This window comes from Neofelis nebulosa, chromosome 4, assembly GCF_028018385.1.
Source record: "Neofelis nebulosa isolate mNeoNeb1 chromosome 4, mNeoNeb1.pri, whole genome shotgun sequence".
NCBI lineage: Eukaryota > Metazoa > Chordata > Mammalia > Carnivora > Felidae > Neofelis > Neofelis nebulosa.
In genome coordinates, this window is record NC_080785.1 from 524,289 (window position 1) to 538,981 (window position 14,693).

The 14,693-nt window shown below is 42.9% G+C and overlaps 1 protein-coding gene across 6 annotated transcripts in view; it reads left to right on the forward strand.

Moving 5' to 3' along the window:
• Positions 1-13,560, forward strand: part of NCAPG2 (non-SMC condensin II complex subunit G2) — a 68,127-nt gene extending 54,567 nt beyond the window's left edge. For 3 of the 6 annotated variants that reach the window (XM_058723622.1, XM_058723620.1, XM_058723621.1), the window contains exons 26-29: positions 3,774-3,877; positions 4,727-4,827; positions 5,995-6,094; positions 13,170-13,560. In XM_058723622.1, the coding sequence (XP_058579605.1) occupies positions 3,774-3,877; positions 4,727-4,827; positions 5,995-6,094; positions 13,170-13,221 (357 nt within the window). In that variant the 3' untranslated portion in view covers positions 13,222-13,560. Of the gene's footprint in view, positions 1-1,376; positions 1,616-3,773; positions 3,878-4,726; positions 4,828-5,994; positions 6,097-13,169 lie in introns of those variants that run through there. The other 3 variants (XM_058723625.1, XM_058723626.1, XM_058723624.1) reach the window with 3 other exon arrangements.
• The last annotated feature ends 1,133 nt before the right edge of the window (positions 13,561-14,693 follow it).

A 14,693-nucleotide genomic window follows, 5' to 3' on the forward strand; every position in this document is an offset into this window, starting at 1 on the left:
GGCCTCTCTGCTGGGCGTGAAGGCTACTTACAAAAAAAAAAAGAAAATCTCTCCTGACAAGGCAGAAGCAGCAGTGATCAGTGGTGAGCAGGAGACAGGACAGTTTGGGGTAGTTTGCATCTGACTGTATTGCTGTAGCATAAACCATACTTTTCTTTTTCATTTCTTAAATAGTTTTTTTTTTTAATTTTTTTTTTTTTTTTTTTTAACGTTTATTTATTTTTGAGACAGAGAGAGACAGAGCATGAACGGGGGAGGGTCAGAGAGAGAGGGAGACACAGAATCTGAAACAGGCTCCAGGCTCTGAGCAGTCAGCACAGAGCCCGACGCGGGGCTCGAACTCACATACTGCGAGATCGTGACCTGAGCCGAAGTCGGACGCTTAACCGACTGAGCCACCCAGGCGCCCCTTCTTTTTCATTTCTAAGCACAGGAAATTTGAATTTCCGATATCATTTTAAACAGATAATGTATTCATTTCTACTCTGTAAGTGACTGGCTGTGTTCCTAACAGTTGCAGATTTTTTACAGTTAGCCTTCTTGGGTAAAGATTGGCCTTGGGGCGCCTGGGTGGCGCAGTCGGTTAAGCGTCCGACTTCAGCCAGGTCACGATCTCGCGGTCCGTGAGTTCGAGCCCCGCGTCAGGCTCTGGGCTGATGGCTCAGAGCCTGGAGCCTGTTTCCGATTCTGTGTCTCCCTCTCTCTCTGCCCCTCCCCCGTTCATGCTCTGTCTCTCTCTGTCCCAAAAATAAATAAAAAACGTTGAAAAAAAAAAAAAAAAAATTTAAAAAAAAAAAAAAAAAAAAAAAAGATTGGCCTAACCAGGATGATAACTCCAGTCAGAACTGTTTCCCCAGAAAGACCCTCAAGGCATGGCGGGAGGGCGTGGAACAGTGCCACAGAAGATAGAAAGGTGATGATAGATTTTCTCTGTATGAAAAGATGGGATCTGACAGTCAATGTTGTTAACTTATATAAATGTACATATATATAATTTATTTGAATTCTGTACTGTGAGGTCATGAGTGTGAAAAAAGCTAACTAAGTTCCTATAACAACAGATTTTAAGACCCTCCTTAAAGCTTTAAGGAAGGTCATTTTGGTTTAGGAAAGTGATAGCTAGATTATACATAGAATTAAGAGCTAGGATTTATTTACTCCATCGAGCTTTATAGCTGACAAGTATAGATCAATCGATTAATGGCCTATGGCCAAACCTGGCTCACCATCTGGTTTTGTAAATGAAGTTATATTGGAGCATAGCCACACCCACCGTTTACAGATTTTCTGTGGCTACTTCATCTGTAACTGCAGAGTTGAGTAGTTGTGACAGAGGTGGTTTGCCCACAGAGCTGATGTATTTCACTACCTTACAGGAGGTGTTCGCTGACCTCTCTTGTATCCTTACTGACTTGTCTGCATGTTCCATCAGTGAGAGGTTAGCGCTGCTGTGGATTTGTCTCTTCCCGTTGGTTTGCATGTATTTGGGAGCTTTGTTAGGTGTGCACATGGGACTACTATGTTGTTTTGATACACTGACTGTCTTTAGTTATGAGACATCTTGTCATCTCTGGTGATACTTCTCATTAGTCTGCTCTGGCATTTTTCATGTTTGCACAGCATATCTTTTTCTTTTTTTTTTTTTTTTTTTTTTTTTTTTTTTTTTTTTTTTACCCTTTTGCTTTTGACCTGTTTTTCCTGTGTTTAAAGTGTTTCCTATAATCACTACATGGGTAGACCTGGTTTGTTTGTTTTTTTTTTTTTTTTGGGGGTCTAGTTTACAATCTCTGCCTTTGACTTGGGGTGCTTAGCCTATTTGATTTTATTTAAAAAAATTTTTTTTTTCAACGTTTTTTATTTATTTTTGGGACAGAGAGAGACAGAGCATGAACGGGGGAGGGGCAGAGACAGAGGGAGACACAGAATCGGAAACAGGCTCCAGGCTCCGAGCCATCAGCCCAGAGCCTGATGCGGGGCTCGAACTCACGGACTGCGAGATCGTGACCTGGCCGAAGTCGGATGCTTAACCGACTGCGCCACCCAGGCGCCCCTAGCCCATTTGATTTTAATGACATAATGATATATATATATAGATAGATAGATAGATAGATATATTTTTTAAGTTTATTTATTTTGAGAGATTAAGAGCAGGAGCAGGGGAGGGACAGAGAGAGGGAGAGACAGAATCCCAAGCAGGCTCCCTCAGTGTCAGCACAGAGCCTGATGTGGGGCTTGATCTCATGAACCATGAGATCATGACCTGAGCTGAAATTAGGAGTTGGACACTTAACTGATTGAGCCACCCAGGTGCCCGATATATTTGGGTTTAATTTGACCGTTTTGATGTTTGTTTTCTATTAGTTCCCCTACTTCTTTTCCTGCCATTTCTTGATGAAATGGCAGTGTTTGCACTGTTCCATTTTATCTTCTCTGTTGACTTTATTTATTTTTTAACGTTTATTTATTTTTGAGACAGAGAGAGACAGAGCATGAACAGGGGAGGGTCAGAGAGAGAGGGAGACACAGAATCTGAAACAGGCTCCAGGCTCTGAGCGGTCAGCACAGAGCCTGACGCGGGGCTCGAACTCACGGACCGCGAGATCATGACCTGAGCCGAAGTCGGACGCTCAACTGACTGAGCCACCCAGGCGCCCCTCTTCTCTGTTGACTTTATATTGTCCTTTGTGTAACAGTTCTAGTGGTTTCTCTGGAGATTTTAATATGCATATTTAACTCATGAGTCTCCCTGCAGAAATTACAGTGTGCCTGTACATTTTAAGTCTTGTAACAATGTTCTTCCGATTAGCATTCTCCTGTTCTGTGCTCGTGTTATATATATTACTGCTACATATGCTAAAAATCTCAAGATTTTTATTATAACCAGTCAATAATCATTTGTCTGTATCACAAATGCATTTACATTTAAGATGTACAGCATTTTAATGAGAAACAGCTATTTCATACATAAAGATGATTGACTTTAATATCCAAATTAGTATTATGAATCCTCCAGTGGGCGTATGGAAAGGCTGATTGAGGAGAGCTGTGTAGTCACACCTGATAGCTAAGAAGTAGGTGAGAGCCAGTGGTGGGTGTATGAAGGTGAGATTTGAAATAAAAGCATAACCTCCCCCCACCCCGACTCCTCTCCAGAGCAGGGTTCTGGATTTAGTCTTTCCGGGGAGCCATTTGCACGTGCAGTTTATTCACCACTGATGGATGACTTTAAACTTGTAAGGTTGGTGATAAAGGGCATAAATCCAGGCAGAGTCCCCTTCATGCATCCAGACCAACGTTACTCCACTGCGGGTGGTTCTCTTCCTCTAGAGGACACTGGCCACGCCCGGGACCTGCTGGGTGGAGGCCTGGGACGCTGCTCAAAGCCCTGCAGTGCCAAGGACGTCCCACAGCAAGGAATTAGCCAGTCCGAGATGTCAGTTGTGCTGGGACTGAGAAATCCTGATTCTAGATGAGTAGGAATAGCAAGTTAGACTCACATAAAAACACATTATTTACAGAACATGATACCACATTAAAGGCTATTTGACAAAAGTTTTGTCCATTGATGTATGTATCTTTTTACTTCTGTCTGATGAATAATATGCACCTGAATATAAAATAGATTAATCATAATTACTGTAGACATTTCAACAGTTATTAAAAATTATTCTTTTGGGTTTCTGGATGAAAACCCATAGCAGTATAAAACAAGTAACTAGCCCTGTCTCCATTTCAATTTAGAAATTACTGATCTGTCTGGAACTTCTTTCTAGGTTTCTGATGTAGAAGAGCTCACCCCGCCCGAGGGTCTTTCAGACCTTCCGCCATTTTCAAGGTGTTTAATAGGAATAATAATGAAGTCTCCGATTGTGATCAGGTAACCATGCTCTCTTTATTGCCCTGATCTCCTCACTTGGACTGTGAGCTCTCAGTAGCTTCTGTCTATTCTTTGAGCTCTCAGAATTTCTCAAAGATGCATTTTTCCATGAGAAAAGTGTTTCATATAGTGTTCTCTAATCAGCAATTAAAACCAGTTGCATTATTTTAAAAATTTGCATTATACAAACAAATTCTAATTTTCTATAACATCCATCCATCCATCCATCCATCCATCCATCCATCCATCCAAATAGTCCCTGGTTATGCTTTGCATAACTAAAATTCAGCTAGAGGGAAACATTTAAAATGTTAATGTGTAGCAAATACTTGTTCCTAAGTACACTCAGAACGCTTGACTAGGTTCAGCACTAGTGTGGTTCTTTGGGTACGTGCTGTCCCTGTGTCACTTGGCTGCAGTTCCGGGTTTGTTGTGGCCCAGGCAGGACTGATGGAGTATGGAAGGAGTGGTTTTGCACTTGCCTGATACCTGAGGGACTATAATAGCAGATACATTCAAAATGAAAACTTTAAAAAAAGCGTCATATTTAGCAGCCATAAATTATCTTTCAGTGACATTGAATCTTTTTTGTGTGCATTGTGGGTATACAGAGTAGCTTTTTTTCAATTACCAAAATGTCCCCCTTCTCTTTCTGGCAACATCGTGTGATGTTAATATCTTACCTGTGTGACTTGGCACATTTACAGCGAACGTATTAGAAGGTTTAATCCACGTTACCTGAAAGCTAGAATTCATGGTGGTTGATGAATCTTGGCTGTGTTAGTCCTCCTATAAAGTTTTAGGATATATACTATAGAATAATTCCAGATATTTATTAATTTTTTGCAGGTCATTTTTAGATGAATTAAAGGCGTGTGTTACTTCTGATGATATTGAAGGCATTGTGTGTCTCACAGCTGTTATGCATATTATTTTGGTTATTAACAAAGGTTGGTTAAATGTTCTCTCATACTGTCTGGGATATTGCTGGGTGTAATCTCATACAGAACTGTTACGGAATGTTTGGGAATTCGGTTCCACGTTTGTGGCATCCCCTTTCGGTCAGACCCTCCCAGCTCTTGTAGCCTGCTCTCCCACGCTCTGCACAAACAGTGTCTGCTGGGTTTCCTCTGCTCAGCTAACCCTGTACTAGCCTGGAACCCAGCTGGCTCACGCTTCCTAGTGCAGTCCTGTTCACCTGTCACCTTTCCCCACTGGACCCATTACATGTCCCTCTTTGTGCCTCAGAATTGAATTCCTGTTGGTTTGTCATGTGTTACCTATGTTTAAAGTTCTGAATTTATTTTTGCTAATGATGGTATGTTTTGGTGTTAATACTTAATGAATGTATCTTCTGTTCTGCTTAAGCCTTGCACTTGCCTTTTCTGAATATCCCAGCCAGTTGAAATAGTACCGGAAAAATAATTGGAGATACTTCTAAAATGCTCATCTCAGTATAAAATGCAGTAATCTCCCTGCAGGTTACCATTAAGTTTCTGAATTTTTTGCTCAGCTTTACTAATGTTGAAATGATTTTCCAAGACATAACGTGTTACAGATAGAGAGTGCTTCTAGGGAGATAGGCACTCTCCGTAAGCCTGAATGCATGGCGTGCCTACAGAATCACGATAACACTTTGTGACTAGCGTTACCCAGGCTGGGCATCAGAAAAGACTTCTAAGGGACTGTCACCCAAGTTGAGGCCTGGAGAATGAGGGGAAATTCTCCACGTGAGGGGGTGAGGACAGGGGCTGGGGTGCTGCTGAGCACCTAGTACTTAACAGGTGCTTAAATATTTGCCACACTGATGATGACTCTGAAATGTGGCAGTTGTCATCTCTGATGGAGGTACAGGTGATGGCATAGACAGAGCTCATGGAATTGTCCACTAGAGCTGTCCCTAAGGGCTGATGAAGTGCTTTCAAAAATGTCCACTTCATCTTTTCACATCCCTGTGAGGGGATGATTCCTGTTCCACAGGTCAGTGGGTAGATTAACTCGAAGGGTGGGGAGGCTCATTCTTCTTGAACTTGTGCCCATATCGATAGCAGAGTATGCTTACTTTTGTGTGCCAGTGCTAAAATCGTTGCTCTGTCTTTACTATAACTTCCTCTTAGGTAAACAGAGAAGTTCAAGAGTGAAGGATGTTGCAGCCACTGTTCACAGAAAACTGAAGACGTTTATGGAGATCACCCTGGATGAGGACAGCACGGAGAGGTAAAGCACTAGATGTGCTCCAGGCACGTTTGCTGAGAGCTGTGGGTTCCCTGCCCGTCCGTTTGAGATCACGTTTTCATTCCTGCTGCTTACAGCCAGGCCGTGAGGAAGAAGGCTTGCTTGGGAAACCCCTTGGACATATGTTTAATTTACTGCCTGATTTTGTCTTCAAAAAGAAAAACAAAATTGTCATCTCATAAATTCTACTCCAGAAAAGTAAAGGCATACAGGCTTATTTCATATGTATATACAAACCAGACAGATTATTTTTGGTGGTTTGCTATGTTTTTGAAACTGTAGGCATTTCTCAGATATAATTGCTCAGTCCCCAAGCGTCCACAATGAGGATGGGAAAGGTCCCTCCATAACTTTGAAGAGATACTTGTCATTTCTTCATTCCTGGGGGGCTTGTTGGTGCCACAGGGACTGGTCTGAGGAAGATGTTCATTGGGCTCCTGCAGCCGAGTTTGTTACGTACCGTTTTTGACATGCTCTGCAACTTGCTGTAAACTCTTGTTATTAGTTTAGTTGTTTGATTCTCCGGCCAACCACAAACACTGTTTTTCTTGCTGTTTTCTGAATTTCATAAGGTTAAATGTTAATAGAGCTCTGAACTTGGTAATAGTTTCACGCATGCCTGGGAAAGTACTTTTCTTAGTCACTTTCTCCTTTGCAAAAAGGCCTTGAAAACTCTAAATTGCTAAATTATGAACAAAGACAGTTTTATTTTTTTTTTTATTTTTTTAATTTATTTTTTTTAACATTTTTAATTTATTTTTGGGACAGAGAGAGACAGAGCATGAACGGGGGAGGGGCAGAGAGAGAGGGAGACACAGAATCGGAAACAGGCTCCAGGCTCCGAGCCCTCAGCCCAGAGCCCGACGCGGGGCTCGAACTCACGGACCGCGAGATCGTGACCTGGCTGAAGTCGGACGCTCAACCGACTGCGCCACCCAGGCGCCCCAAAGACAGTTTTATTTTTTTCTTCCTATCTGTATACCTTTGTACCCTTTCTTTCCTTCCCTTACTACATTAGCTAGGACTTCAGTGCTTTTCAGTTGAAAAGCAGTCATGAGAAGGGGCGTCCTTGCCTTGTTCCTGATCTTAGTGGGAAAGCTTCTATTTTCTCACCATTAAGTACGTTAACTGCAGATATTTTGTGGGTGTTCTTTACCAAGTTGAGGACGTTCCCTTCCTAGTTGACTGAGGGTTTTTATTCTGCATTGGTGTTTGATTTTGTCAAACACTTTTTCTGCATCTACTGATAGGATCATATGCTATCATATTCTTTTTTAGTCTGTTGATATGATGGATTACACTAAGCAATTTTTTTTAGTTTTTTTTTTTTTTTTTTTTTGAGAGAGAGAGAGCAAGTGGGGAAGGGGCAGAGAGAGAGAGGGGGACCGAGGATCTGAAGCAGACCCTTTACTGACAGGCTGACAGCAGTGAGCCTGATGTGGGGCTCGAACCCACAAACTGTGAGATCGTGACCTGAGCCGAAGTCAGATGCTTAACTGGCTGAGTCACCCAGGCTCTCCTATACTAAGTCATTTTTGAATGTTGAACCAGCCTTGCATACTTGGAATAAATCCCAGTTGGCCGTGGAGAAGTTTTTATACACTGTTGTTATTAATTGTATGCAGTCGATTGATGGTGCTGTTGAGTTCAACCATGTTCTTAATGATTTTCTGCCTGCTGGATCTGTCCATTTCTGATAAGAGGGATTGTGCTTTATATCTTTTGTGATCCTGATACTAGGTGCACATGAATTTAGAACTCCTACATCTTCGTAATAAATCGACCCTTTTGTTTTTATGAAGGGTCTCTCTTTATCTCTGGTAATGCTTTCCCCATAAAGTCCATTTTGTCTGCTATTAAGACAATTGTACCAGCCTCCTTTGGTGTTTCCTGAGTGTTTGTGGCATTCCAGTCAGAAGGCAGAACCACACTGTGACCAGGACAGGGAGGTCTCCATGTCAGAAATCCTTCTCAGGGTGTTGGTCGAAGAGTTACTGGCTGGTGGGAGTTAAAGCGAACTCCAAAGCATAGAGGAAAGGCAGATGTGAGGAGCACCTTTGCCCCAGCGCTGAGACTGCTCCCCAGATGGAGTAGTCCTGAGGCCGTCTGGCAGAACTCACTGGAAATCCAAGCTCTGGGGGCAGGGGATCTGCTGGAACCAAAGCTGGAGCCCTCTCCCAGTCCCATGAGCTCGTGTGCTGCTCTGGTCAGGGGGATGCTGGCTGGGCGGCTGCTCTGTGGGGCCTGGTGGGGGCAGTGGGCTGAGGTGCCACTTGTGCCGTTGGGGTCTCCTGGAGGAGGCGGGGCTCTCTGCAGTGGTCAGAACCGGGAAGAGAAAGCCCCCATGGACCAGGCATACTAGCACCAGGCCTTGACAGGGTATGGAGCGGGGCACTGGAGTAGATGGGGATTTGCAAGACCTCGGTCATGAGCAAGGGGAATGCGTTCAATTATGTGCTTCATCCTAAAAACTATTGAATATTTACCATGTGTTTTAATAAAGTCGAGTTTGCAACTGTATATTTGAAGGAGAAACCCAACAGACTCTAGGTTTCATGAGCTTGTTTTATTTTTATTTTTTTTATTATTTATTTATTTATTTTTTTTTTATTTATTTTTGGGACAGAGAGAGACAAAGCATGAACGGGGCAGGGGCAGAGAGAGAGGGAGACACAGAATCGGAAACAGGCTCCAGGCTCCGAGCCATCAGCCCAGAGCCTGACGCGGGGCTCGAACTCACGGACCGCGAGATCGTGACCTGGCTGAAGTCGGACGCCCAACCGACTGCGCCACCCAGGCGCCCCGCTTGTTTTATTTTTAGACACTTACGGGGAAGAGGGAATTGATCTTCGATTTGGAGGAAATGAGGAGTGTTTGTATATTTCAGAAAACACGTGGCAGCATAAATATTTTTACCAGGCGCATCAGAATTACAAACTGTAAATGTGATAAGGTATTTTCATAGGATGTGGTAACAATCTCAAGTCCAAGCATTTTACAAGATTTTTTTGCTTTTAGAAATAACATTTGCAAGGATAGGGTTTTTTTTTTTTTTAAATGTTTACTTATTTTGAGAGAGAGACAGAGCGTGAGCAGGGGAGGGGCAAAGAGAGAAGGAGAGAGAGAATCCCAAGCAGGCTCTGTGCTGTCAGTGCAGAGTCCAATGTGGAGCTTGATCCCACAACCATGAGATCATGGCTTGAGCTGAAATCAGGAGCTGGATGCTCAATTGACAGAGCCACCCAGGTGCCCCTAGAAATTTCTGTCATTTCCACTTGCACAGGGTTTTAAGGTGAGTATTTGTATCATGTTATATTGAGAGGAAAAAAAAAGCCTTAGAAATTCAAACTTCACACTGTGGAAAGTAAAGGATATTCAGAGCTGATAACTAACTGTTGGCAGAGTTCTTCCCGTTAAGGAGGAAACATCCTAAAAAAATAGGTACGGACTATGAAGCTTGGGCTTCTTAAATATGCAAGAAACACACTGTAGAAAAGCCAGTATCTTTAAAAAAAAAAAAAAAAAAAAAAAAAATCAGTCTAGGGGCACCTGGGTGGCTCAGTCAGTTGGGCATCTGACTTCAGCTCAGGTCATGATCTTGCTGTGCGTGGGTTCGAGTCCTGAGTCGGGCTCTGTGCTAACAGTGCAGAGCCTGGAGCCTGCTTTGGATTCTGTGTTTCCCTTTCTCTCTGCCCTTCCGCTGCTCATGCTCTCTCGCTCTCTCTCTCTCAAAAATAAATAAAACATTCCAAAAAAAAAAAAAGTAAATGAAATCATTCTAATGGAAAATAAACAAGATTTAAGACTAAATTTGAAAATGTTACTGATTTGATGTTGGGGTAGATACATTAAGACAAGTCAGTATCTTTAAGACTCTGGTGGAAACCCCTGGTCCAGTTAATAATTTAATCAATGGGGCATTAATTCAGAAGTGAGCATTTTCTTAGCGATTATACTACTTTTCTCTCTAACAGTGCTAGTATTTCGTTACCTGGTCTGTTGGGTACTAAATAAAAAATGCTTCTCATTGCACTGCACCTGCCTCGCCCAGAGTAGCATCCTGTAAATTGGACTTAGTCTCTCAGGAGGAACGGTGTACATTTGCCAGCATGCTGGTGCCTTTAAATGCCGAGTATGTTATTTTTATTACTTTCGTGAATAGTCTGAAAATAGCAATAAATATACAATTAGAAATTTTAGAAGTATAAATATCTCCTAGGATTCAGGCTATATCATGAATTTTCCCACTGAGTAAATGAATTATAATCATATTATAAGCAAGTTATTTGCCATATTAATTATGCCCATATGTAGGCAACTTTGATAGTGTTATATGCAATCCCCAACATGAAATATTGTTATTAGACCTTGAAGGAAAGGAGTACTCCCTGAAAAAAATCACCTCTTTTTTGTTATCAAGTATTGATGAGTAATATTATTTTATTCTCCTGCATGAAATTTTGATAGTCTTTTTAAAATGATTTTGGGACTGGATGCTTTTTATAGCTCATTTAAAAGCATGCTTTTATCATCATCAATACCCAGTGGACCTTGGTGTATGTAGATAATTTAAAACTATACGTAAATAAAGACAGGCCTTGTTTGTCTTATTAATTGTTTGTCTCAGAAAATTGATTTTGTCTGTTCCTCCCATGGCTGTGGCCACATTGGACTTTCTTCAGCATGTGAACACAGCCTGCCGTAGTCAGTGGGGCCTGATAGTGGACAGGGTTGTGAAGACTCGGCTTCTGACATATGTTTAAAGACTATGGGACTCGGGTGGGCGAGCACATCGCTTGGTTCATAGGTTGTGTCACCCCTGAGAACCCTGGCCCAGGGAGGTAATTTGACTAAGGCTTGCCACCATTCCTTCCAGCTTGCTGCTGTGGTGGTGGCCTCCACAGGCCCGTGCCTCTCAACCGTTCACCGTCTCAGATCTATCTGCGGTGGCTGTGGGGCTCAGACATGAGGGTAGTGAGCAGTGAGAAGCAATCAGAGCAGCCGTTACTCAAGTAACAGTGGTGGGCCAGCCGGCCAGTTAATAACAAGAGTCTTCAAAGAAAAACGCAGTTATACCCCAGAAGGAAGATGGAGAGTTAAAACCCCTAAATTTAAAACGTCCCTGACGTTGTGGAGAGACGTCACTGTTGAGACTCAGATTCAGATAGTCTAAAAGATCTGGGTGGCCCAGTCAGTTGAGCGTCCGACTTCAGCTCAGGTCGTGACCTCACGGTTCATGAGTTTGAGCCCCACGTCAGGCCCTGCGCTGACAGCTCAGAGCCCATTTCAACACTCTGTCCCCCCTCTCTGCCCCTCCCCTGCTTGCGTTCTCCCAAATACAAATACATATTAAAATATCATGTTGGGGGCGCCTGGGTGGCGCAGTCGGTTGAGCGTCCGACTTCAGCCAGGTCACGATCTCGCGGTCCGTGAGTTCAAGCCCCACGTCAGGCTCTGGGCTGATGGCTCGGAGCCTGGAGCCTGTTTCCGATTCTGTGTCTCCCTCTGTCTCTGCCCCTCCCCCGTTCATGCTCTGTCTCTCTCTGTCCCAAAAATAAATAAAAAACGTTGAAAAAAAAAAAAAATATCATGTTGGAAGAATATCTCAGAACACAGACCAGATACTGAAGAAGATGAGTCATGCGTAAAGACAGATGAGAAATAAACCCAAGAAAAGCAGTAATTCAGCAAACAATAGAAGATTTCCCGGTGGAAGAAATGTGTAATTTTAAAAATTCTTTTTTTGTTTGTTTCACTAAATTCTGTGTGGAATAACACCTAAGTAAGTCTGAATAAAATTCCTGAATTCCAGGGTAAAGAGAAAAATTCTCTCTTAAGAATTTTTCTAGATTTCTCAGAATTTCAGAATTTCTCTAGATTTGGGCTGCCCCTGCACCGGCCACTTTGTTACGTGTGGCAATTGACAACATGAGATGTGGCGACTCTGAGCCGTGGCTCCGAAATGAAATACAAAGTAGGCCCTGGGTTCAGAAGATGGTGTGGAAAAAAAAAACATTGTAAAATATATCAGTGTGTGTGGCTTCAGATCAACGTGGGGCTTGAACCCACGACCCTGGGATCAAGAGTCGGATGCTTTGCTAACTGGGCCAGCCGGGCGCCCCCCTCCTTTGGGTATCTTGAGTTAAATAAAATATACTAAGATGAACTTTACCTTATTCTTTTGAGCTCTTTTAATGAGGCAACTAGAAAATTTAGTTATGTGCCTGTTTGTACTGATACTGGACAGGGCTGTTCTAGACCACGTGGTTGGTTAGTCTCCATGGAGAGTGGGACCCAGGCAGACGGTAGCTGAACGATGAATCTGCTGAAATGTCACTGAGGCTAATGGTTGGTACTTGTGTCTGGGGCCCGCATACCCTCCGAGGGTAGTGCTTGGGACCCTCCAGGTTAGCAGGTGGCAAAGGAGGAAGGGAGCATACCTGTGTGAGGTCTGCCCGGTAAGGGCTCCTGTGTGAAGTGGATCCTTGCAAGGCTTGGGGCAGTGTCTTGAGTGGGGTCAGCCCAAACCTGGCTCTGTTGGGTGGGGAGGAGTATATAAGGGAGGGCCTGAGGAAGTGAGGTGGGTCTAAGAGTGATTGGGTCTAAGTGTCATTGTAAGAGCAAGTCTTGGGGTAAATCGTTTTCATTTATCTTGTGCTTTTGTGGAAGGAAACAAAGCCCATGATTGTGAAAGGCACTTGACATGTTTATGAGTCTGCTGTGGATCCGAGTAGTGGTTTAGATCCTCACAAATGAGAGTACTTCTGAGTACACGAGAGTTCACCTATAGAAAACTTGGCCTGGTGAGCACATTTTATTGGGCTCTGAACTGCTGCTGGCTGTGGGAGCAGTGATGAGGGCTCTAAGTGCTGATACCTCGTGATGGGGATTCGTGCTCCATTTTACATGAAAAGCAAGTAGCGGAAGTTACTGATTTATTTCACTCTCTCTGAGCATATATTCAGTTGCAAACCATTTCTAGTTTTATTTTGTAAAAGTGTATGTTTGGGTATTTTGGTCATTGATTTGTTATTAATTATCTTTCTTTGCGTTTCAGGTTTCTCTATGAATCGTCATCGAGGACTTTGGGAGCACTTCTGAATTCATAACCAACCTAACATCTTTGGTCGGGTGAGAACAGAGGAAAAGGACTTCGTGAAAATGAACTGAATGTGTATTTTCCTAGTGTTTCTAATGTTGATAATCTGTGTCATAGGAGTGGGACTTACTTGGGGAGTTAGAAGTAGGAAATTCAAAGGTTGTTAGGTTTTTGCCTGGTGCCTGCATGAATAATATATTTAACGTAAAGGACTCTAGGTATTAGTGGTGTGGAAACCTGTGGCGCAAAGGGGGAAAAAACACTTTTCTAGCAAACTTGGTTGTTTTAAAAATGACTTTTATATATATAATATTGCTTGAGACTATGACTAATAAAAGCAATGACAACATCTGTTTGTGTACTTTATTTAAAAATCTTAGTATGTGTCTTCCCCTTTAGAGACAAGGGTTGAATTGTGCCAAGAGTAGAAGGTGCTAAGAAGAGGGTGCCAGGTTCAGGGGGAGGAGCCATGGGGGGGTCCTGTAGAAGCCTCCTCTCCTCGTCTTGATGCTGCTTTGCTGGATGTCAAGACAGGCCGCTGGCTCTAAATATGAGTGACAGAGAACCGAGTCCTTCAGTCTGAAGGTGAATCGCTGGTATCTTTTCTTTCTGAGAGCTGACATGGTGTCAGCAGAGGGCCAGGTCTGTGTCCATCTCCCTGTTAGCCACAATTTCTGCATTGTGGCAAATGCAACGGGAGACCGTCTTCATTTGCTTACTTGTGTCCTCTGCCCCGGCTAAAAGGTAAAGAGCAAGTTCACTGCCTCTGTCTCTTGAAGAAGATCCAGAAACAGACTGTTAACCACAGTTATGAGCGGTCAGGGTAAGGGTTTTTTGAGGGATAATTGAGAAAGGGGAGTTAGGGGTGCTTATTTTAGCTAATTTTGAACATAAGACTTTCTAGACATCTTTGCCAACTAAGACATATTCTGTATTGGTGGATGTAATTTTTTTTTTTCTTTCTTGCCCTTGCCTGTGTTTGTTTTAGTATTAAGAAATGAGCCGAGGGGCGCCTGGCTGGCTCAGTTGGAGCATGTGACTCTTGATCTCAGAGTTGAGTTTGGGCCCCACACTGGGGGAGATTACTTAAAAATCCTTTAAAAAAATGAATTGAAGAATGTTCTGTCTTTCTATATTCCTGGAAGAGTTTGTGTGAGATTAGAAATAATTCCTTGGATTTGTTGTTAACACTCAACTCAATCTGTCTGAGCTCAGTGTTTTCTTTGTGGGAAGAGGTTAATTAGTTTTTTAAATTTATACATGAGTTTTCAGAATAGTCAGGTTTTTCTCTTTTATCTCGTGTCAGTCTTGATGGGAAAAATAATCCAATTTGTGAAAAAACATAATTCAGTTTTTATTGGGCCAAAATAGTTCATAAAATCCTCCTCTGGGCATACACCCTGGAGAAGTTCCTGTGCACAAGCACGAGGACCCTCGGAGCTCCAGTGTCTGCAGCAGCCGGGTGGAAATAGCGCCGACTCC